General features: G+C 48.3%; 1 protein-coding gene across 1 annotated transcript; it reads left to right on the forward strand.

The window, feature by feature from the left end:
• Positions 1-13,050: 13,050 nt before the first annotated feature.
• LOC144610335 (nucleoplasmin-like) lies at positions 13,051-23,658 on the forward strand. Its single transcript, XM_078428950.1, has 9 exons — positions 13,051-13,108; positions 14,700-14,785; positions 16,663-16,773; positions 16,864-16,957; positions 19,125-19,261; positions 19,370-19,398; positions 19,479-19,509; positions 21,962-22,031; positions 23,602-23,658. The coding sequence occupies exons 1-8, from the start codon at positions 13,051-13,053 to the stop codon at positions 21,998-22,000; spliced, it is 585 nt and encodes a 194-aa protein (XP_078285076.1). The 3' UTR covers positions 22,001-22,031; positions 23,602-23,658.
• Positions 23,659-24,007: the final 349 nt, after the last annotated feature.

Consider the following 24,007-nt stretch of genomic DNA (forward strand, 5'->3'; position numbering starts at 1 on the left):
AGGCTTGTATACACTGGAATTTAGAAGGATGAGAGGGGATCTTATCGAAACGTATAAGATTATTAAGGGGTTGAACACGTTAGAGGCAGGAAACATGTTCCCAATGTTGGGGGGAGTCCAGAACCAGGGGCCACAGTTTAAGAATAAGGGAGTCGTTCAACCTGTCCCCCTGTGTATTTTCAGGCAGTTTAGTTTAGAGATACAGTATGTAAACGGCTGTTCGGCCCACCAATTCTAGGCCAACCATCGATCTGCCATTCACACCAGTTCTGTTTATCCTGCTTTCCCATCCACTCCCTGCACAATAGGGGGCAGTTTACAGAAGGGCCAATTAACCTACAAACCAGCACGGGTAATTATAGACCAGTTAGTCTGACATCAGTGGTGGGGAAGATGCTGGAGTCAATTATAAAAGACGAAATTGCTGAGCATTTGGATAGCGGTAACAGGATCATTCCGAGTCAGCATGAATTTACGAAGGGGAAATCATGCTTGACAAATCTACTGGAATTTTTTGAGGATGTAACTAGGAAAATTGACAGGGGAGAGTCAGTGGATGTGGTGTACCTCGACTTTCAGAAAGCCTTCGACAAGGTCCGACATAGGAGATTAGTGGGCAAAATTAGAGCACATGGTATTGGGGGTAGGGTACTGACATGGATAGAAAATTGGTTGACAGACAGAAAGCAAAGAGTGGGGATAAATGGGTCCCTTTCGGAATGGCAGGCAGTGACCAGTGGGGTACCGCAAGGTTCGGTGCTGGGACCCCAGCTATTTACGATATACATTAATGACTTAGATGAAGGGATTAAAAGTACCATTAGCAAATTTGCAGATGATACTAAGCTGGGGGGTAGTGTGAATTGTGAGGAAGATGCAATAAGGCTGCAGGGTGACTTGGACAGGTTGTGTGAGTGGGCGGATACATGGCAGATGCAGTTTAATGTAGATAAGTGTGAGGTTATTCACTTTGGAAGTAAGAATAGAAAGGCAGATTATTATCTGAATGGTGTCAAGTTAGGAAGAGGGGATGTTCAACGAGATCTGGGTGTCCTAGTGCATCAGTCACTGAAAGGAAGCATGCAGGTACAACAGGCAGTGAAGAAAGCCAATGGAATGTTGGCCTTCATAACAAGAGGAGTTGAGTATAGGAGCAAAGAGGTCCTTCTACAGTTGTACCGGGCCCTGGTGAGACCGCACCTGGAGTACTGTGTGCAGTTTTGGTCTCCAAATTTGAGGAAGGATATTCTTGCTATTGAGGGCGTGCAGCTTAGGTTCACTAGGTTAATTCCCGGAATGGCGGGACTGTCGTATGTTGAAAGGCTGGAGCGATTGGGCTTGTATACACTGGAATTTAGAAGGATGAGGGGGGATCTTATTGAAACATATAAGATAATTAGGGGATTGGACACATTAGAGGCAGGAAACATGTTCCCAATGTTGGGGGAGTCCAGAACAAGGGGCCACAGTTTAAGAATAAGGGGTAGGCCATTTAGAACAGAGATGAGAAAGAACTTTTTCAGTCAGAGAGTGGTGAAGGTGTGGAATTCTCTGCCTCAGAAGGCAGTGGAGGCCAGTTCGTTGGATGCTTTCAAGAGAGAGCTGGATAGAGCTCTTAAGGATAGCGGAGTGAGGGGGTATGGGGAGAAGGCAGGAACGGGGTACTGATTGAGAGTGATCGGCCATGATCGCATTGAATGGCGGTGCTGGCTCGAAGGGCTGAATGGCCTACTTCTGCACCTATTGTCTATTGTCATTGGGATGTGAGAGGAAACCTGTGTGATCACGGGGGGGGGGTGGGGAGGAGTGCAAACTCCACACAGACAGCACGTCAGGTCTTGATCGACCCCTGGTCTCTGGCGCTACGAGGCTGCAGCACTACCCGCTGCTTTGTGACACCTTCCTGCAAACTGGGCTTGTATACACTGGAATTTATAAGGATGGGAGGGGATCTTATTGAAACATATAAGATTATTAAGGGGTTGGACACGCTAGAGGCAGGAAACATGTTCCCGATGTTGGGGGAGTCCGGAACCAGGGGCCACAGTTTAAGAATAAGGGGATTTAGAACGGAGATGAGGAAAAACTTTTTCACCCCCCCCCAGAGAGTTGTGAATCTGTGGAATTCTCTGCCTCAGAAGGCAGTGGAGGTCGATTCTCTGGATGATTTCAAGAGGGAATTAGATAGAGCTCTTAATGATAGCGGAGTCAGGGGGTATGGGGAGAAGGCAGGAACGGGGTACTGATTGTGAATGATCAGCTATGATCACATTGAATGGCGGTGCTGGCTCGAAGGGCTAAATGGCCCACTCCTGCACCTATTGTCTATTAAACAGTTTACATTTGAGGTCACCTTTCTGAGTGTTTCCAGCATTGTGGGTTTTATGTGTTTTATTTCAGAGTTGCAACATCTGCAGCTGTTTTTGATGTTTACTCTCCAGGTAACTTTCTCTGCCGGCATTCAGCACCCAATGAGCAGAATGAGTCTGAAGAACGCCCGAGAACGTCACCAATTCCTTCTCTCCAGAGATGCTGCCTGTCCCGCTGAGTTACTCCAGCATTTTGGGTGTATCTTTGGTGTAAACCAGCATCTGCAGTTCCTTTGAGTTTAATTTGATTTATTTGCTAGGTCGTGCCGTGTGGAATAACACTCAATAATCCAACAGCAACAGCTTACCTCACTGTGCCTGCACTGGGTCTTTGATAGAACACAAAGTCCTGGAGGAACACATCGGATCAAGCAGCTTGTGGGGGGAAATTAACAGACAACTTGTGCAGGAATAAACTGCAGATGCTGGTTGAAATCGAAGGTAGACACAAAATGTTGGAGTAACTCAGCGGGTCAGGCAGCATCTCGGGAGAGAGAGGAATGGGTGACGTTTCAGGTCGAGACCCTTCAGAAGGATCTCGACCCGAAACGTCGCCCATTCCTTCTCTCCCGAGATGCTGCCTGACCCGCTGAGTTACTCCAGCATTTTGTGTCTACCTTTGGCAGACAACCTTTTGGATCGTGACTCTTCTTCCATCTGATGGGGTCCCAACCCGAAGAGGCATTTCCCCATTCCCTCCACTGATGCCGCCTGATTCCCACTGAGTTCCTCCAGCACTCGGTGTTTTGCTCAAGATTCTGGCAGCTGCAGTTCCGTGTGTCTGCTGTGTCTTTGGTAGAACTGGTCATCAGTTCAACTCCACCCCTCCTTTTACTTACAGCCCCATATCTGCCTGTGTGCATTTATACAATTCCCCTTTCAAGTAATGGGTAATAACACATTGTAGGAAGAACTCCCTCAATAGGAATAAAACATCTATCTCAAATAAAACCAGGGAGTGCAAAAAAACACTCAGCAGGTCAGGCAGCATTTGTGAAGAGAGGAAATGTTTTGACTAACTGGCGTAAAATCCTGGCACAAAGCATACAAAATCATGAGAGGAATGGATCGGGTACATGCACAGAGTCTCTTGCCCAGAGTAGGGGAATCGAGGACCAGAGAACATAGGTGCAAGGTGAAGGGGAAACTATTTAATAGGGGTAACTTTTTCACACAAGGGGTGGTGGGTGTGTGGAACAAGCTGCCAGAGGAGGTAGTTGAGGCTGGGACAATCCCAACATTTAAGAAACAGACAGGTACTGTACATGGATAGGACAGGTTTGGAGGGATATTGACCAAACGTGGGCAGGTGGGACTAGTGTAGCTGGGACTTGTTGGCCGGTGTGGGCAAGTTGGGTCAAAGGACCTGTTTCCACGCTGTATCACTCTATGACAGTAGGCAACCTCCCCATTTTATTCCATCTAAACCTCTTGTGGGGAATTATTGTTGGCGGGCCATGGGAAAGGGAGCAGAGTTGGGGGGTCAAGTCAAGTTTATTTGTCACGTGCACATACACGATGTGCAGTGAAATGAAAGTGGCAATGCCTGCGGATTGTGCAACAAAAAAAAGAATTACAGTTACAGCATATAAATTGAAGTTAATACAGAGAAGACAACATTTAGTCCCTGGAGTTATAAAAGTTAACAGTCCTGATGGCCTGTGGGAAGAAACTCCGTCTCATCCTCTCCGTTTTCACAGCGTGACAGCGGAGGCGTTTGCCTGACCGTAGCAGCTGGAATAGTCCGTTGCTGGGGTGGTAGGGATCCCCCATAATCTTGCTTGCTCTGGATCTGCACCTCCTGATGTATAGGTCCTGCAGGGAGGCGAGTGTAGTTCCCATGGTCTCAACTCAACCTGTAGCTAAAAGATTTATATCCCAAGTTCATTTGTTTTTAGGTGAAAGCGAGTTCTGAAACTCTTAGTGTTTATTTAGTTGATTCCAGGTTTGAATGGAAATGTGGTCGATGACAAACTTAAACAGCGTGACGAATTATGGTGAAGTAAAATATAAACAAGGCATCTGACGAAAGGCTCGTGTGTGTGTTTTTGCTTTGTATTATGTGCCCCGTCTCACTATCCTCCCCCTTATCTGACTGTATTTTGGGGATCAGAGCATGTTTGTATTTACGTATTAGAAAATCCCCAAAACATTCTCTTCGGCCCACTGATTCTGCACCGACATCGAGCATCCATTTACACCAATCCGACATTATCCACTGTTTTTATACTCATCGGATCTCGCCAAATTCTACCACTCACTTATGCACTGGGGGCAATTTACAGCATCCGGGAAAACGTGTAAACTCCACGTGGACATAGCATGGTGTCAGGTGAGTCAACAGCACTGAGAGCTCATAGTCATGCAGCATGGAAACAGGTCCTTCAGCCCAACTTGCCCAAGCCAACCAACGTGCCCCATCCACACTAGTCCCACCTGCCTGCATTTGGCCCATTACCCTCTGACCCTTCTTCAGACTGAGTCTGAAAGGAAGCATGCAGGTACAGCAGGCAGTGAAGAAAGCCAATGGAATGTTGGCCTTCATAACAAGAGGAGTTGAGTATTGGAGCAAAGATGTCCTGCAGTTATACAGGGCCCTAGTGAGACCGCACCTGGAGTACTGTGTGCAGTTTTGGTCTCCAAATTTGAGGAAAGATATTCTTGCTATTGAGGGCGTGCAGCGTAGGTTTACTAGGTTAATTCCCGGAATGGCGGGACTATCATACGTTGAAAGACTGGAGCGAATAGGCTTGTATACACTGGAATTTAGAAGGATGAGAGGAGATCTTATCGAAACGTATAAGATTATTAAGGGGTTGGACACGTTAGAGGCAGGAAACATGTTCCCAATGTTGGGGGAGTCCAGAACAAGGGGCCACAGTTTAAGAATAAGGGGTAGGCCATTTAGAACTGAGATGAGGAAAAAGGTTTTCAGTCAGAGAGTTGTGAATCTGTGGAATTCTCTGCCTCAGAAGGCAGTGGAGGCCAATTCTCTGAATGCATTCAAGAGAGAGCTGGATAGAGCTCTTAAGGATAGCGGAGTCAGGGGGTATGGGGAGAAGGCAGGAACGGGGTACTGATTGAGAATGAACGGCCATGATCACATTGAATGGCGGTGCTGGCTCGAAGGGCCGAATGGCCTCCTCCTGCACCTATTGTCTATTGTCAGGGGAAAGGGAAGCGAGAGATATAGACGGTGATGTAGAGAGGTATAGAACGAATGAATGAAAGATAAGCAAAAAAGTAACGATGATAAAGAACTCTCCCTGACTCTCGGTCTGATGAAGCCTCTCGACCCGAAACGTCACCTATTCCCTTCTCTCCAGAGATGCTGCCTGTCCCGCTGAGTTACTCCAGCTTTTTGTGCCTATCTTCGGTTTAAACCAGCATCTGCAGTTCCTTCCTACACGATAAATGAGTGAGGTCGGACTACAAACGGTATCCTGTCAATGGGATCTCATCTGGTCAATGGCCCATCTTGTTGAAGGAGGACGCCGCCTGCCATGATTGGCACGAGAGGCCCAGGAGGTCGGCTTGCTCAGGTTAAAGAGCTGAACACTTTAGGACTGGGCTGCATAATAAAGCACCACTGTTGGCCCTACACTCATTAAAACTCCTCACCCTCTTTACAAGGCAAGCCCAAGAGCAAACGAAAAAAAGGACTTGAGGCCACACGAGGATGAGTGACCATTAGTCAGAGGAAGAGTGGGTTTCAAAGAACTAAAAGTCAAAACGTCACGGGCACTGGAGACATTGGGAGGACAGACAGCACCAGTGGGGGCATTACTCCACTTACTTTTCCACACATGTCTAATCTGCTGTAGTTTTATCAACAAATAGAGGTAGAATCGAGGTCAGGGACGCGGGAGGGTGTCATTGGGAAAGTCCACAACTGACACGTGGGAGTTGTTTAATTGAGGCAGGCCGATCAAAGTGCAGGATCAGCATGTTCCACACTGAGCAGCAGGGATGAGAACTGTGCAGGTTGTAAACATGGTCAGGAAGAAAGAGGAAGCCTCTGTCAGGTTTAAGAAGGTGGCACCATCATGAGGAATATAAAACCAGCAAGAAAGAACTCGAGCGGGCAATTAGAAAGGCCAAAAGCCTTTGGCTTTGATAAGATGCTGCTAAAGAAGATGAGAGCCCATGGTCTGAAGAAGGGTCTCGATCCGAAACGTCACCCATTCCCTCTCTCCTAGATGTTGCCTGACCTGCTGAGTTACTCAGGGCTCAAGGCCCAGCAGCAGTCGGGGGAGCGGCCGAGAGAGCGACTGCACGAACCACAGGTGCGGCTGATGGGCCCAGAACAGCGGTAGGTGAACCTCGCCCGCGCTCGCTGCCACCTGCGACACGCTGCTGCTTCAATTCTTACGTTCGAGGTCACCAATGTAGCGAGTCCAAATCAAGCGATGTTATCAAAAGACTTTATTCTTGGTAAAAACCGTGACAAACGCAACGCACTTATCATATCATATCATATCATATATATACAGCCGGAAACAGGCCTTTTCGGCCCACCAAGTCCGTGCCGCCCAGCGATCCCCGCACATTAACACTATCCTACACCCACTAGGGACAATTTTTACATTTACCCAGTCAATTAACCTACAAACCTGTACGTCTTTGGAGTGTGGGAGGAAACCGAAGATCTCGGAGAAAACCCACGCAGGTCACGGGGAGAACGTACAAACTCCTTACAGTGCAGCACCCGTAGTCAGGATCGAACCTGAGTCTCCGGCGCTGCATTCGCTGTAAAGCAGCAACTCTACCGCTGCGCTACCGTGCCAACACTTACTTTTGGACACACACTAACTTAGCTAGCTAATCTAATCTCTAAACTCGAGTTTGGCGCCAGACACTCTAATACCTCGCGCTACCGCACCACGTGACCCGTAAGCCAATCCGAGGGTTCTAGACCCCCTGGCCAATCCGTATGCCCCTGCAACTCCAGCATTTTGTGATACCATGGAAACATAGAAACATAGAAAATAGGTGCAGGATTAGGCCATTCGGCCCTTCGAGCCTGCACCGCCATTCAATATGATCATGGCTGATCATCCAGCTCAGTATCCCGTACCTGCCTTCTCTCCATACCCCCTGATCCCTTTAGCCACAAGGGCCACATCTAACTCTCTCTTAAATATAGCCACTGAACTGGCCTCAACTACCTTCTGTGGCAGAGAATTCCACAGACTCACCACTCACCATGGTACCAGATGGAAGGGAGCAGCATGGGCAGCAGTTTGGCTAAATAAGGGGCCACAGTTTAAGAATAAGGGGTAGGCCATTTAGAACTGAGATGAGGAAAAACTTTTTCAGTCAGAGAGTTGTGAATCTGTGGAATTCTCTGCCTCAGAAGGCAGTGGAGGCCAATTCTCTGAATGCATTCAAGAGAGAGCTGGATAGAGCTCTTAAGGATAGTGGAGTCAGGGGGTATGGGGAGAAGGCAGGAACGGGGTACTGACTGAGAATGATCAGCCATGATCACATTGAATGGCGGTGCTGGCTCGAAGGGCCGAATGGCCTCCTCCTGCACCTATTGTCTATTGTTTATTGTCTATCGAATAGCAGAAGGCAAGCAGTGACAATACAAGGGCTTATTTCTGGTTGGCTGCCAGTGACTCTGTGTGTTCCTGAAGGATCGGTGTTTGAGGCACTTGGCTTCACGTCGTACATCGATGATTTGGACGAGGGAATTGGCCAAGTCTGTAGATGCCACGATAATAGGTGAAGGGGCAGGTAGTGCAGAGAAAGCAGGGACTCTGCAGAAGGACTTGGACAGGTTGGGAGAGTGGGCAGAGAAGTGGCGGATTGGGTACAGCGTAGCCAAGTGTGGAGTGATTCTGTGAGAAGATGAGGGTGGGAGGGGGAGGGTGGGGGGGTGTTAGTGAGGGTGGGAGCACATTATGAGAGGGGGGGAGGCCAGGGGGAGGAGGGGGAGGTTGTGGGGTGCCATACTGTGGGAGGGGGGAAGGAGAGGGGGGGGTAACTACACTGTGAGAGGGTGGAAGAGACAGAAGGGTGAGCGGACCACACTGCGAGAGTTCAACTTAGTTTATTGTCACGTGTACTGAGGTACAGTGAGAAGCTTTTGTTGCGTGCCAACATTGAATCCTCCAATTTTAGATTACTACAAACCCCTCCACCCCCTTCTTCACCCCCCCCCCCACTTTCTTTCCCACTCTCCCCTGGACCCACACCGTATTTCTCCCCTCCATCTATGTTCCTTCCTCTAGTTTCACAATTCGAAACTCTTCAATCCTGTTGTCTCACACCTTTTGTCTTTTCATCTCAGGGTCCAACCATCTACCGATCAAAACCCCTGCTCACCTGTATCCACCTATCACTCGCCAAGCTTTGTCCTGTCCCTCCACTCAATAGACAATAGACAATAGGTGCAGGAGGAGGCCATTCGGCCCTTCGAGCCAGCACGCACCGCCATTCAATGTGATCATGGCTGATCATTCTCAATCAGTACCCCGTTCCTGCCTTCTCCCCATAACCCCTGACTCCGCTATCCTTAAGAGCTCTATCCTGCTCTCTCTTGAATGCATTCAGAGAATTGGCCTCCACTGCCTTCTGAGGCAGAGAATTCCACAGATTCATAACTCTCTGACTGAAAAAGTTTTTCCTCATCTCAGTTCTAAATGGCCTACCCCTTATTCTTAAACTGTGGCCCCTTGTTCTGGACTCCCCCAACACTCTTGCAGCTTCCTCTCTCCCCCCCCCGTCCAATCCAACTGACGACCGTGTTGACAAAAGGAACTGCTGATTCTGGTTTACAAAAAAAGACACAAAATGCTGGAGTAACTCAGCAGATCAAGCAGCATAGGGAAGGGCCTTTCCCAAAATGTCACCTATCCATGTTCTCCACAGATGCTGCCTGACCCACTGAGTTACTCCAGCACTCTGTGAAACGTCACCTATCCATGTTCTCCACAGATGCTGCCTGACCCGCTGAGTTACTCCAGCACTTTGTTTCTTTTTTTTAATGTAAACAAGGAAGTGCAGATGTTAGTTTACAAAAAAAAAGACGCAAAGTACTGGAGTACCTCAGAGAGTCAAGCAGCATCTCTGGAGAACGTTTTGGGTCGGGGTCCTTCTTGAGACCCGGGGGTTGATGGAAGGCAGATTTGAGTAAGAGTAAGAGGGAGCATCGAGGGGGGAGGAGGCAGGAGTGGAGGAGAGCGGAGGAAAAACTCTTGATCAGTGCGGGTTTCAGAGGTTATGGGGAGAAGGCAGGAGAATGGGGTTGGGAGGGAGAGAAAGATCAGCCATGATTGAATGGCGGAGTAGACTTGATGGGCCGAATGGCCTAATTCTACTCCTATTCCTTATGACCTTCAAGGCTGGTGGTGGTGGAAGGGGTGCAGCAGTGAGTTCTGCAACGAATGAAAGTCTAAATACTGCGGACGCTGGGAATCTGGGAAGTGGGGTTTCCATGTTAGCCCACTGTGCGAAATACAGAGCTAAAACCTGGTACTGAAACAGTTAAATGAAGAACAGACAAGTCAACCTTCCCCTTAATTGGAGTTAATCCAATCTACACACAATTACTTTCACCTGACACCTACTCCTTTATCTATGAAACAGGGAGAAAGTTTTGCTGATTCATTCTCTGTGTGTCTGGTAGCGCGCTAGACAAGGTAAGTCCCAGTGATGGTCCAGTTTAATGCTCCAGCTTAACGTTCTGGAGGCTGTAATCGGAGTGGAGGCGGTCTCCTCACTCTGAGTTTCCTCATCCGCTCTAGGGATGGGCTCGGTGAAAACGTGGTTAGTGACAGGGATTGTAACACTGTGTTACACAGTTACACTAACACAGTGTTAGTAGCACACTGAGTAGCTCCTTCAGTGACAGACTCCTTCACCCCAAGTGTGTGAAGGAGAGATATCTCGGAGGTCCTTCCTTCCCGCTGCCGTGAGACTGCACAACCAGCACTGCTCCCAGCAGGCCAGTCAACAGGCCGGTCAACAGGCCGGACAACAGGCCGGACAACAGGCCGGACAACAGGCCGGACAACAGGCCGGACAACAGGCCGGTCAACAGGCCGGTCAACAGGCCGGTCAACAGGCCGGTCAACAGGCCGGTCAACAGGCCGGTCAACAGACCAGACAACAGGACCAGACCAACAGTAACAGTAAAAAAAATATAGAAATGGATGACAATTATCCTTATCTTTATTTTTATTTATAATGAATGTCTCTTGCTATCCACTTTGCTGCTGTAACTCTGCAAGTTTCCCCGGTGTGGGACAAATAAAGGAATATATATTATTGTTTAATGCACCCTACAAAGAGGCAGGTGTGGCTGGGGCCTGTGTGGGTGCCTGCAGCTACTATGTCTTGGACTTGGAGGAAGTTGGAGGAGTGACGGGAGAAGTTGTTGAGGATGAGGACCAGCTCTGCTCTGCGGAGTAGAGTGTGAGTCGAGGGGAAATGGATGCTTCTGCGGTCGAGGAAGAAAGGGAGGGGCTTTGAGGCCTTCCTGGAGTGGGGTGGAGGTGTAGAGTGACTGAACGTCCATAGTAAAGATGAGGGAGTGGGGTTTGGAAAACGGAAGTCGTTAAAGAGACGAAGGGCATGTGAGGTATTTTGGGTGTAGTTCGGGACTGGGGGGGGAAAGGATGGAATCGAGGTACATGGAAATCGTTTCTGCCTGTCCTGCTGAGTTGCTCCAGCGTTTTGTGTCTATCCATGGTCGTGGTAAGAGATGGGTTGGGAAAGGGTGTTTAGAAAAATACTGCAGATGCTGGTTAAGATCGAAGGTAGACACGCAATGCTGGAGTAACTCAGCGGGTCATGCAGCACCTTGGGAGAGAAGGAATGGGTGACGTTCACCCTTCGGGTCCCGACCTGAAACGTCACGCATTCCTTCTCTCCCGAGATGCTGCATGACCCGCTGAGTTACTCCAGCATTGTGCGTCTACCTAAAGAGTGTTTAGATGCTTGCTTTGGACTTTGGGAGTGGTTGGTTTGTCTGATTTCCTTATGTCTTTGCCTGTTGTCACGCAAGCAGTGGAGTGCTATTAAGCTACTACCTTCCATTGGCAGTGCTGCACAAGTCCCATTGTAGTTGGATGGGGTGTGTGTGTGTATGTGTTCGCTTGACGTGTTTGACGGTTGAAGGCAGCTACCTGAGGCATTAGTGCATTTGTTCCTCTGCCTTTAGCTTGGATACAGTGTGGAATCAGGCCCTTCGACCCACCGTGTTCCTGCTGACCAGCGTTTCCTAGGGACAATTTTTACACCCACTAGGGACAATCCCTGCACACTAACACTATCCTACACACACAAGGGACAATTTTTACACCCACTAGGGACAATCCCTGCACACTAACACTATCCTACACACACTAGGGACAATTTTTTACATTTTACCAAGTCAATTCACCTACAAACCTGCACGTCTTTAGAGTGCTGGAGGAAACCGAAGATCTGGGAGAAAACCCAAGCAGGTCACGGGGAGAACGTGCAAACTCCGTATGGGCAGTCGGGATCGAACCCGGGTCTCAGGCGCTACATTCGCTGTAAGGCAGCAACTCTACCGCTGTGCCACCGTGACTGCCTTCACTGAGTGCCAATAGTCAATAGTTTCAATATCCAATAGTCAATAGTTTCAATAGTCTCCAAGAAACTTTGGTTGCAAGTGGGATTAGGGGGTGGCACCCATGGTGCATTTGGTCAGGCTGCTGCCTCACAGCCCCAGAGTGGCCTGGGTTCAATCCTGACCTTGGGATCTGTGTCTGTGTGGAGTTTGCAAGTTCTCCCTGTGACCACATGGGCTTCCTCTGGGTGCTCTGGTTTCCTCTCACATCCAAAAGATTTGTAGTAGGTTAATTGGCCTCTGGAAGTTGTCCCAAGTGTGTAAGGAATGGGTGAGATAGTGGGATACCACCGAACTAGTGTGAGTGGGTGATCGGTGGTTAGCATGGACTCTGTGGGCTGAAGGGCCTGTTTCCATGCTATATCTTTAAACTAAACTGGGCAGGGGTGTGGGTAGATGGTGAATGTTTGAACTGCGAAGAGATGAAGTGGAATATTGGCCAGGACCCTGAACTTTAGATCGTGACAAAGGATTTGGTGAAGGTACATGGTTCTGGAATGGGTCGACTGGACTTGCATTGACTGGAATTTAGAAGGATGAGAGGCAATCTTATAGAAATATATACCATTCTTAAGGGATTGGACAGGCTTGGTGCAGGAAAAATGTTCCAGATGCTGGGGGAATCCAGAACCAGTGGTCACAGTTTAAGTTTCAGGGGTAGGCCATTTAGGACTGAGATGAGGAAAAGCTTTTTCACCCAGAGAGTTGTGCATCTGTGGAATTCTCTGCCACAGAAGGCAGTGGAGGCCAATTCTCTGGATGTATTCAAGAGGGAGTTAGATCTAGCTCTTGGGGCTAACGGGATCAAGGGATATGGGGAGAAAGCAGGAACGGGGCACTGATTTTGGATGATCTGCCATGATCATATTGAATGGCGGTGCTGGCTCGAAGGGCTGAATGGCCTCCTCCTGCACCTGTTGTCTATGTTTCTATGTTCTCTCTTGTTGTACGAATGCTTCTACGTCTCTCTCCCAGCCTGACCCCTGGCTGTGCCTTCTTTCAGGCCACCATGTTGTTGGTTTAACTTTATCACGTCTTAAGTAGAATTTTCTTTCTTTTTAATGCAGTGTTGAAAAAATGGCTTCAAGCAGAGGTAACACCAGCAAACTAGAGAAGACAGTAGCTGTACTCTGGGGTAAGGAACATGCAACCCTGAATAACATCATCTGTGCTGTCACTTTAACGTTTTTGTGTTGTTGTGTATAGTGTAATTTAAAAACAAAAGTCATAATCTTGATGTGGATGTAGAATAGTACAGCACAAGAACAGGCCCTTCGGCCCGTTATGTCTGTGCTGAATATAATGTCAACACCAACTTCCTCCCACACTCCAAAGACGTACAGGTTTGTAGGTTAATTGGCTTGGTAAATGTAAAAAGAATTGTCCCTAGTGTGTGTAGGATAGTGTTAGTGTGCGGGGATCGCTGGTCAGCACGGACCCGGTGGGCTGAAGGGCCTGTTTCTGCGTTGTAGTTGTATCTCTATCTCTAAACTAAACTCTAATCTACCTGCACATAATCCATGAGGTGTGTCACGCACAAGGGGCATTTATGTGTTACATTTATGCCAAGTACCGATTAACGCGCACACCTGTACGTCTTTGGAGTGATGGGAGGAAACCGAAGATCTCGGAGAAAACCCGCAGGGAGAACGTACAAATTCCTCTGTACAGACGGCGCCCGTATTCGGGATGGAACCCGGGTCTCTGGCGCTGTGAGGCAGCGACTCTACCGGTGTGCCACCGCGGGTTGGAGGGTCCTAGATGGACAGTTAATGGGCTGTCGATAAGCAGACTGTCTGATATGGTAGGCTGGGTGATCACAGGTGGGGTAGGCAGGGTGGACTGCCTTTCCTGGCAGTGCTGGCAAGTTAGTCCGTGGCTGTGCTGAGATTCTTGAGTTGGTTACAAGTTGCTAAAACGGACTGGTCCGGCACTCCTTTCCCAAGATACTGGAGTAACTCTAGTGTAAGAAAATAACTGCAGATGCTGGTACAAATAGACAATAGGTGCAGGAGGAGGTCATTCGGCCCTTTGAACCAGCACCGCCATTCAATGTGATCATGGCTGATCATTCTCAATCAGTGCCCCGTTCCTGCCTTCTCCCCATACCCCCTGACTCCGCTATCCTTAAGAACTCTATCTAGCTCTCTCTTGAATGCATTCAGAGAATTGGCCTCCACTGCCTTCTGAGGCAGAGAATTCCATAGATTCACAACTCTCTGACTGAAACAGTTTTTCCTCATCTCAGTTCTAAATGGCCTACCCCTTATTCTTAAACTGTGGCCCCTGGTTCTGGAATCCCCCAACATTGGGAACATGTTTCCTGCCTCTAACGTGTCCAACCCCTTAATAATCTTATATGTTTTGTTTCGATAAATCGAAGGTATTGATTCACAAAATGCTGGAGTAACTCAGCGGGTCAGGCAGCATCTCGGGAGAGAAGGAATGGGTGACGTTTCGGGTCGAGGCCCTTCTTCAGACAGAAGAAGGGTCTCGACCCGAAACGTCACCCATTCCTTGTCGCCTAGAGTAACTCTCGTGTCCTTGGTTCTGAACAATGCCTTCTTTCTCACTTCCCAGAATCCTCTCTCCCTTTTTGCTTCTCGGTTTCCTTTTGTGTAGTTTTTCTTTTTGTGTGTGTGTGCGCAGAAAATTGTCAAGGCCGTAAGAAGCTGCCATGGAAAGCTGTTTAAACGGAATGAAGATGTATTGATTTCCCCCCACAGGTTGTGAGTTGAACGCCCAGCAGAAGACACAGAAGTTTGAGGTTGCAAGTGACGACACCGACGAGCATCACTTAAACTTGAAAACGGTAACCAGGGTCTCTTGCCCTTCTGACGGGTACCTCTGGCTTTGTGCCTCCTCTAAGCATCTTCATCCTTGTGGGGGAACTGGGCGGCCTCCTTGTGAGTTGACCCATCCCCAGTCTGAAGAAGGGTCTCGACCCGAAACGTCACCCATTCCTTCTCTCCAGAGATGCTGCCTGACCCGCTGAGTATTTTCGGATGAAGGAATAGTTTAGTTTACAACACAGAGACAGCCCACCACGTCCGCACTGACCATCGATCCCCACACATTTACACTACCCTACACACACACTAGGGACAATTTTACATTTATACCAGGCCAATTAACCTACAAACTTGTAGGTCTTTGGAGTGTGGGAGGAAACTGAAGATCTCGGAGAAAACCCACGCTGGTTATAGATAATATACAATAGACAATAGGTGCAGGAGTAGGCCATTCGGCCCTTCGAGCCAGCACCGCCATTCAATGTGATCATGGCTGATCATTCTCAATCAGTACCCCGTTCCTGCCTTCTCCCCTGACTCCGCTATCCTTAAGAGCTCGATCTAGAGCTCTCTTGAATACATTCAATGTTATGGGGAGAACGTACAAACTCTGTAGTCTGGGTCAAACCCGGGTCTCTGGCACTGTAGGAGACTAGCTCTACCGCTGTGCCACCACGCCAGCACACTACAAATTATAACCAAACTAGCTTTAGGATTGTCAGGTGCACAGCGAGTGTAAAGTTGTTTTGCATGATATCCAATGGAAATGGAAAATACTACACATGAATGCCATCGGGCATAACTAGAGTGCGATGGGTAGACCATAGCGGAAGATACAGAGTAGTTCTCGGCATTGTAGTGCACCACCTCCATGGACTAGTCCAATGTCTGCAATTGAGAACAATTGGATAGAACCACTTGTTAATGGAAGGACCATTCACAAGCCTAATAAGAGGGGAGTCTGCTGTGTTTCTGACCTGCAGTTCCATATTTATTATTCATAAGTCATAAGAATTCATGAAAAAATAGATTCTACTCCACCATTCAATGATGGATGATCGATCTTTCCCTCTCAACCCATTCTCCTGCGTTCTTGTGGCTGACACCCTTGCTAATCAAGAACCTGTCAGCCTCCACTTTAATAATACCTAAAGATTTGCCCTCCACAGCCGTCTGTGGCAGTGAGTTCTGCAGATTCACCACCCTCTGGCTGAAGAAAGTCCTCGCCATCTGCTTTCTAAAGGTACGTCCTCTTACTCTATGGCTGTGCCCTCTGGTCCTAAACTCTCCCACTAGTGGAAGCATCCTCTTCCCATCCACTCTATCCAGGAGCTTCATTATTCGGTAGGTTTCAATGGAGTTTCTCTTCCAAACTCCAGCAGGCATGGACCCAGTGCTGTCAAATGCTCACATGTTAACCCAAGTGATTGCTGGGTTCATTCCCTTAAATCTCCTCTGGGCCCTCTCCAACGCCGGCACGTCCCTCTGCTCTGGGGCCAAAACCGCTGGCAATACTCCAAATGTGTTGGAAGGAACTGCAGACGCTGGTTTTGACCGAAGATAGACACAGAAAAAGCTGGAGGAACTCAGCGGGACGGGCAGCATCTCTGGAGAGAAGGAATGGGTGACGTTTCGGGTCGAGACCCTTCTTCAGACTGAAGATTCTGACTCGGTCCTCAGTCTGACGAAGGGTCTCGACCCGAAACGTCGCCCGTTCCTTCTCTCCGGAGATGCTGCCTGACCCGCTGAGTTGCTCCAGCATCTTGTGTGCCTTCACGAATACTCCAAATGCCGTTTCAGAGCCTTGTGAAGCCGTAGCATTGGACCCCCGCGTTTATGTTCTAGTCCTCTCGCGATGAGTGCTAACACTGCATCTGTTTAACCCTCTAACCTCCAGATATGTTTGGGTGTCGGTGCGAAGGACGAACTGAACATTGTGGAAATAGTCCCGGAGGACGATAGTCTGCCAGTCCCCATCGCTTCTCTGCGCCTCTCCTCCTTGCCCATGGTTAGTCTGTCACACTTGGCTCAGAGCTGCCATTGCACTTTGCACCCGATCATCACTACACTCTCTGGCTAACCCTCCTCTCTATTCTAGACCATCATTTGTGGCATTGAACTCACTCCACCCATTACCTTCAGTCTGAAGAGTGGGTCTGGTCCTGTCTATATAACGGGGGAAAACATGATCGGTAAGTTCAAGAATTGTTTGACCGTCACCCACTTACTTTTCCTTTTCCTGTGTCCTGCATTCAAGAGAGAGCTGGATAGAGCTCTTAAGGATAGCGGAGTCAGGGGGTATGGGGAGAAGGCAGGAACGGGGTACTGATTGAGAATGATCAGCCATGATCACATTGAATGGCGGTGCTGGCTTGAAGGGCTGAATAGCCTCCTCCTGCAGTCATTGTCTATTGTCTATTGCTTTCACTTGGTCACGAGTTTCAAGTGTTTTGAGTTACAATCAGTAGGGTGGGGTTGGTCAGTTTTGTACCGAGCTACAGTGAAAAGCCTTTGCCTTTCTGCTGATTGGATAGCACTCAATGTGTGGACAACTGTAGATGCCGGTTTACACAGAAGATAGGCACAAAATGCTGGAGTAACTCAGCAGGACAGGCAGCGTCTCGGGAGAGAAGGAATGGGTGACGTTTCGGGAAGAAGGGTCTCGACCAGAAACGTCGCCCATTCCTTCTCTCCAGAGACACTGTCTGTCCCGCTGAGTTACTCCAGTGGCCATCTTCGCAGAAAGACGGTACATGATTACAGTCGAGCCATGAACAGTGTGTGGAGACATTTACGAGTGTGTGGCGATTGTAATGTGTGATTGTAGATCTGCTTCTGTGGCAAGGGCCCAGACAGTCGCCTGGGTTGGGCGCCATCTTGGAAAACCATGAGGGAATGAGGTGCAAATTTGTGGGATTACCACAACTTTGTGGAACAAAGTTAAGTTCTAATTCTGTAACTGTCCTGCACGCTCTTCGTGGAAGAGGTGTGCAAAATGAGGCATAGAGAGAGTAGGTGGAATGTTTTGTCTATGGCATAGTTACCCCCTACAGATAAGAGACATTAGGACAAATATCAAAGGCAGAAAAGGTTAGGGACAAAATGCAGGTAATGGGATTGGTGTAGATGGCATAAACCTTGTGTAGGAAAGAACTGCAGATGCTGGTTTACACCAAAGATAGACACACATTGCTAGAGTAACTCAACGGGACATTCCTTCTATCCAGAATCATCACCCATTCCTTCTGTCCCGCTGAGTTACGCCAGCATTTTGTGTCTTAGAGGGTGGTGGGTATACGGAAGAAATTGGTAGAGGTGGGTACAAGATGACGTTTGGGCAGATGCATGGATGGACATGTTTGGTGGGATATGGGCCAGGCACAGGCAAGTGGGTCTAACTTGCCTAAGCAACTTATTGACATGGAGATAGACACATGGAGATAGATTGACATGGATGTGTAACATAGAAACGGAGAAAATAGATGCAGGAGGAGGCCATTCGGCCCTTCGAGCCAGCACCACCATTCAATAGACAATAGACAATAGGTGCAGGAGGAGGCCATTTGGCCCTTCGAGCCAGCACCACCATTCAATGCGATCATGGCTGATCATTCTCAATCAGTACCCTGTTCCTGCCTTCTCCCCATACCCCCTGACTCCGCTATCCTTAAGAGCTCTATCCAGCTCTCTCTTGAATGTATCCAGAGAATTGGCCTCCACTGCCTCAGGCAGAGAATTCCACAGATTCACAACTCTCTGACTGAAAAAGGTTTTTCCTCGTCTCAGTTCTAAATGGCCTACCCCTTATTCTTAAACTGTGGCCCCTTGTTCCGGACTCCCCCAACATTGGGAACATGTTTCCTGCCTCTAACGAGTGCATCTAAAATCAGTACTCCGTTCCTGCTTTTTTTCTCCACATTCCTTGGTTCCCTTGGTTCCCTTGGTTCCCTTGGTTCCCTTGGTTCCCTTGGTTCCCTTGGTTCCCTTGGTTCCCTTGGTTCCCTTGGTTCCCTTGGTTCCCTTGGTTCCCTTGGTTCCCTTGGTTCCCTTGGTTCCCTTGGTTCCCTTGGTTCCCTTGGTTCCCTTGGTTCCCTTGGTTCCCTTGGTTCCCTTGGTTGCCTTGGTTGCCTTGGTTGCCTTGGTTGCCTTGGTTGCCTTGGTTGCCTTGGTTGCCTTGGTTGCCTTGGTTGCCTTGGTTGCCTTGGTTGCCTTGGTTGCCTTGGTTGCCTTGGTTGCCTTGGTTGCCTTGGTTGCCTTGGTTGCCTTGGTCCTAAGAGCTAAATCTAACTCTCTTGAAAACGGCCGAAGAGCGTGCGTCTGTGCTGTGCGGCTCCATGTTTCTATGACTCTGATTTCCAGTGGAGGATGAGACGTGGGAAGAGGGGGAGGAGGAAGAGGAGGAGGAGGAAGAGGAGGAGGAAGAGGATATTGAGGAGGAAACTCCACCCAAGAAAATAAAGAGACCGGCGTCCTCCAAGAAAGCCGGACTTTCCAAGGTAACTGGGATCTGCTGCTGCGTTGCCTCGTGCAAAAACTCCCCCCTCACTCCCACACCCAAATAGATCGTCAATAACATGATTATCCAACAATTTCCTTTCTTTCAGAAGAAACGATTCGACGCAGACAAGGCAGAGTAAGTGTGGTTGTGCAGGACATTGTCACTTGACTCTCTGAGGAATTGGCACTGATTTAATGATTGTTTCTCTTTTCCAGAGTGCCATCAGGTGATAAATTGCCAGCTAAGGTAGGTTGCATTTGAGTCTTCTGTCAAGCTAATATAAATACTTTATGAAGGTGCTCGCTGTGATATCAAGTCCCTATTTCTCTAGCTCTGGTTAGCTGAATAATCCTGCAGGATTCTCTGGGATCAGAATTAGTTCAGAATTAGTAGCAGCCACAGCCAGACATAAAAACAGCTTTTTTTCCCCACAAGTGATGGTTCTACTCAATAACCAAAGTTTGCAGTCTCTTTTTTGCTCTAGTTTATTTTCACCCACATGTTCCCACCGTAATGTTGTATCCTTATTGTTTTGATGTTTATGCTTTATTCTTAATTGTTAACTATGTTTGTGTTGTCATTTGTGAGCGGAGCACCAAGGCACATTCCTTGTATCTGCACATACTTGGCCAATAAACTTATTCATTCATTCATTCATTCATTCCATTTATCAACACAAAACGCAGGAGTAACTCAGCGGGTCAGGGCAGCATCTCTGGAGAGAAGGAATGGGTGACGTTTCAGGTTGAAATCCTTCTTCAGACCTTCATGTTCATCTGAAGAAGGGTCTTGACCAGGAACATAACCCGTCTCTTATCGCCTTGTCTATAACATGGCGAATATGTAAACCGGGTATTACCACTACTGAAGGGTGGGGAGAACATTTATCAACCGTGTAAGCTCCCCTCTCTGTGTGCGCACTTGGGACAGAAAACCAGAGTGGGTTCAGGACTGATCATAAGGGCAAATATACTGGAATTTAGAAGGATGAGGGGGGATCTTATTGAAACATAAGATAATTGGGGGATTGGACACATTAGAGGCAGGAAACATGTTCCCAATGTTGGGGGAGTCCAGAACAAGGGGCCACAGTTTAAGAATAAGGGGTAGGCCATTTAGAACGGAGATGAGGAAGAACTTTTTCAGTCAGAGTGGTGAAGGTGTGGAATTCTCTGCCTCAGACGGCAGTGGAGGCCAGTTCGTTGGATGCTTTCAAGAGAGAGTTGGATAGAGCTCTTAAGGATAGCGGAGTGAGGGGGTATGGGGAGAAGGCAGGAACGGGGTACTGATTGAGAGTGATCAGCCATGATCGCATTGAATGGCGGTGCTGGCTCGAGGGGCTGAATGGCCTCCTCCTGCACCTATTGTCTATTGTCTATAATTTAAATGCTTGCCTGTTTAAGGATCCATGAGAAGTGGTCAACACCGGGAGCATTAACTGGAGTAACTTCCTTAACCCTGCCCTTCACTGGAGTAACTTCCTCGGCCACATGAGGGCAGTTGAGAGACAATTATGTTCCCAATGTTGGGGGAGTCTAGAACCAGGGGCAAAATTGGACTGCTGTTGGACTAATGTCGAGTGAGCCAGTAGGAGAATGCAAGTTATCCAATTAAATATTAGGAATAAAAAGTACATGCTTGTTAAACTATGGAATTTTGTTTTTTAAAAAAAAGCATCTAATTCACTGAAGTGAGACACAAAATGCCGGAGTAACTCAGCGGAGTAGGCAGCATCTCTGGAGAGAAGGAATGGGTGACATTTCGGGTCGAGACACCCATTCCTTCTCTTGTGAGATGCTGCCTGTTCCACTGAGTTCACAAGTATTTTTAGAGCACAATTATTCTTGGAGCCCCAGTGCTGTCAAACGCTAGTCATATGTTAAACCCACTCATTCCTGGGATCATTCTTGTAAACCTCCTCCAGACCCTCTCCAGATCCAGCACATCCTTCCTCAGAAATGGGGCCCAAATCTGCTCACGGTAATCCAAATGTGGCCTTATGCAGCCTCGGCATTACATCCTTCTTGGCATTCCAGTCCTCTTGATGTAAATACTAGCATTGAATTTGCCTTCCTTACTACCGATTCATACTCCAGCATTTTTTTTTTTGTCCCTAGGTTTAGAACAGTGTTGGTTGTCATTTTCCAGGATAGTCATTGCAGAGGACAGTCGCCAACTGTCCCGTATTAGCCGGGACATCCCGTATTTTGGGCTAAATTAGTTTGTCCTGTACGGGACCACCCTTGTCCCATATTAGAAAGGGTTGCCAACTTCCACACTCCCAAATAAGGGACAAAGGGTGATGTCACCGCGCCCCACGTGACCTCGACATTAGTCCAATGGCAGCCGCCATTGGTGGAGCGGGAGCACGTGGCCGCTGGCTGGGTGAGGTCACGTGGGGGGCGCGGGGCGGTGACGTCACCCTTTGTCCCTTATTTGGGATTGAGGAAGTTGGCAACCCTGCTAATACAGGACAATGGCGGTCCCGTACGGGACTAACTAATTTAGCCCAAAATACGGGATGTCCCGGCTAATACGGGACAGTTGGCAACCGTCCTCTGCAATGACTATCCTGGAAAATGACAACCAACACTGTTCACGCTCTTTGTTGCTCATCTCAAAGCCTTCTCAGCCGAGAAGTTGGAGATGCGATCAAAATGTGCACTATGCTCTAATACACTTCTTTTTTTAATTTTAGGGAAAGGATTCCAATAAACCAAAAGCAGCCAAAAACTAACTGCTTGTGGCAAGAACAAATATTTGAAATGGTAAGAATCCTGGAATTAACATTGGGTGTTTCAGGTTAGGCTTAGGGTTGCCAACTGTCCCGTATTCTTGCTATTGAGGGCGTGCAGCATAGGTTTACTAGGTTAATGCCCGGAATGGCGGGACTGTCGTATGTTGAAAGACTGGAGCGACTAGGCTTGTATACACTGGAATTTAAAAGGATGAGAGGGGATGTTGTCGAAACGTATAAGATTATTAAGGGGTATAGGGTTGCCAACTATAGTAAACATGTTCCCAATGTTGGGGGAGTCCACAACCAGGGGCCACAGTTTAAGAATAAGGGGTAGGCCATTTAGAACGGAGATGAGGAAAAACCTTTACAGTCAGAGAGTTGTGAATCTGTGGAATTCTCTGCCTCAGAAGGCAGTGGAGGCCAATTCTCTGAATGCATTCAAGAGAGAGCTAGATAGAGCTCTTAAGGATAGTGGAGTCAGGGGGTATGGGGAGAAAGCAGGAACGGGGTACTGATTGAGAATGATCAGCCCTGATCACATTGAATGGCGGTGCTGGCTCGAAGGGCCGAATGGCCTACTCTTGCACCTATTGTCTATTATCTGGGACATCCTGTATTTTGGGCTAAATTGGTTTGTCCCGTACGGGGCCGCCCTTGTCCCGTATTAGTAGGGTTGCCAACTTCCTCACTGCCAAAGAAGGGACAAAGGGTCACGTCACCACCCCGCGTGACCTCACCCAGCCAGCGCCCACGTACTCCCGCTTACGGGGAGTAGGCAGGAGAATGGGGTTGAGAGGGAGAAATAGATCAACCATGATTGAATGGTGGAGTAGACTTGATGGGCCGAATGGCCTTATTTGGCTCCTATGTCTTATGAACTTTCTGTCTGCTCTAGTTGAATGATCATCTCACTAGGTTCTTCAAAATCAGCCCTATTTGAGCGTTGATCTTGGAAACTCCACCATCCCATCATGAGGATTAGCTTTCACCTCTGAGCTCTGCTCCCTGGTGCTCTGGATCGACGAGTATGACTGCACTAGTCCTTGGATCCGGCCTTTCCTCTCTAATCGTAGCTCGGGTGGGAAATTAGATATCTTCAACCTGCAAATCGTGAACCGGCCTCGATTGACGTGGAGAGTGAAGATGGTGTATTATTAGTTCTTGAAACTCTCGCTTGGAATCGGAGGTATTGCCCCACATCGGATGGGGACTACTGAACTAGGGGTCGCCAACTGTCCCGTATTAGCCTGGACATTCCGTATTTTGGGCTAAATTGGTTTGTCCCGTACGGGACCGCCCTTATCCCGTATTCGGGCCGCTATCGGCCGGGACTGTGTGGGCTAACGGAGTGTGTTCGGGGAGCGGGGACGTGTGTGATCGCCTAACGGAGGTTGCGTAGCAACCCGCCTCCCGGCCCGGGCGGCCGCCATTGGTGGAGCGGGAGCAAGTGGCCGCTGGCTGGGTGAGGTCACGTGGGGCGGTGACGTCGCCTTGCCCCGTATTTGGGAGTGAGATAGTTGGCAACCCTATACTGCATGTTGATTAATTTTGAATCTTGTTGCAATTCTGGTCAGCTCTTTATTTTCCCCCCTCTGCAGGTGATTCAGACACAAAGGGCTTCAACTTATTTTTGTACGGATGGTGAAAGAGCATTGCATTGAAATAAAATTCAGAATTCATTAACATTTGTCTGGTTGGTATGCAGTAAACTAACGAGCATCCAATAGCCTGTCGCACAGTCAAGTATTTAATGCTGTTAACTCTTGGCTGAAGGAAATGTACTTAATATTGTTTAAAGTTGGGGTTTTTTCAAAGTTGTAACTTTTGGGAGAAATCTGCTTTAGTCAGGACCTGTAACGGAGGATTTGGAACTGCACAACTCCACTGCATCACATTTTAACAAAAGCACACTGATCCCCACCGTTGTTCAAGGGTAGAGTTGCTGCCTTCTGGCGCTCACAGCGCCGGAGACCCGGGTTCCATCCCGACTACGGGCGCCGTCTG

The sequence above is a fragment of the Rhinoraja longicauda genome, chromosome 36 (assembly GCF_053455715.1).
Source record: "Rhinoraja longicauda isolate Sanriku21f chromosome 36, sRhiLon1.1, whole genome shotgun sequence".
Classification (NCBI taxonomy): domain Eukaryota; kingdom Metazoa; phylum Chordata; class Chondrichthyes; order Rajiformes; family Arhynchobatidae; genus Rhinoraja; species Rhinoraja longicauda.

Bases quoted from the DNA above. Each gene is read 5' to 3' on its own strand.
- LOC144610335 (XM_078428950.1), top strand. From the start codon at position 13,051: ATGGCTTCAAGCAGAGGTAACACCAGCAAACTAGAGAAGACAGTAGCT. The intron at 13,109-14,699 runs GTAAGGAACATG...TTCCCCCCACAG, and splicing joins GACAGTAGCTGTACTCTGGG to GTTGTGAGTTGAACGCCCAG. The intron at 19,510-21,961 runs GTAGGTTGCATT...TTTTAATTTTAG, and splicing joins GTGATAAATTGCCAGCTAAG to GGAAAGGATTCCAATAAACC.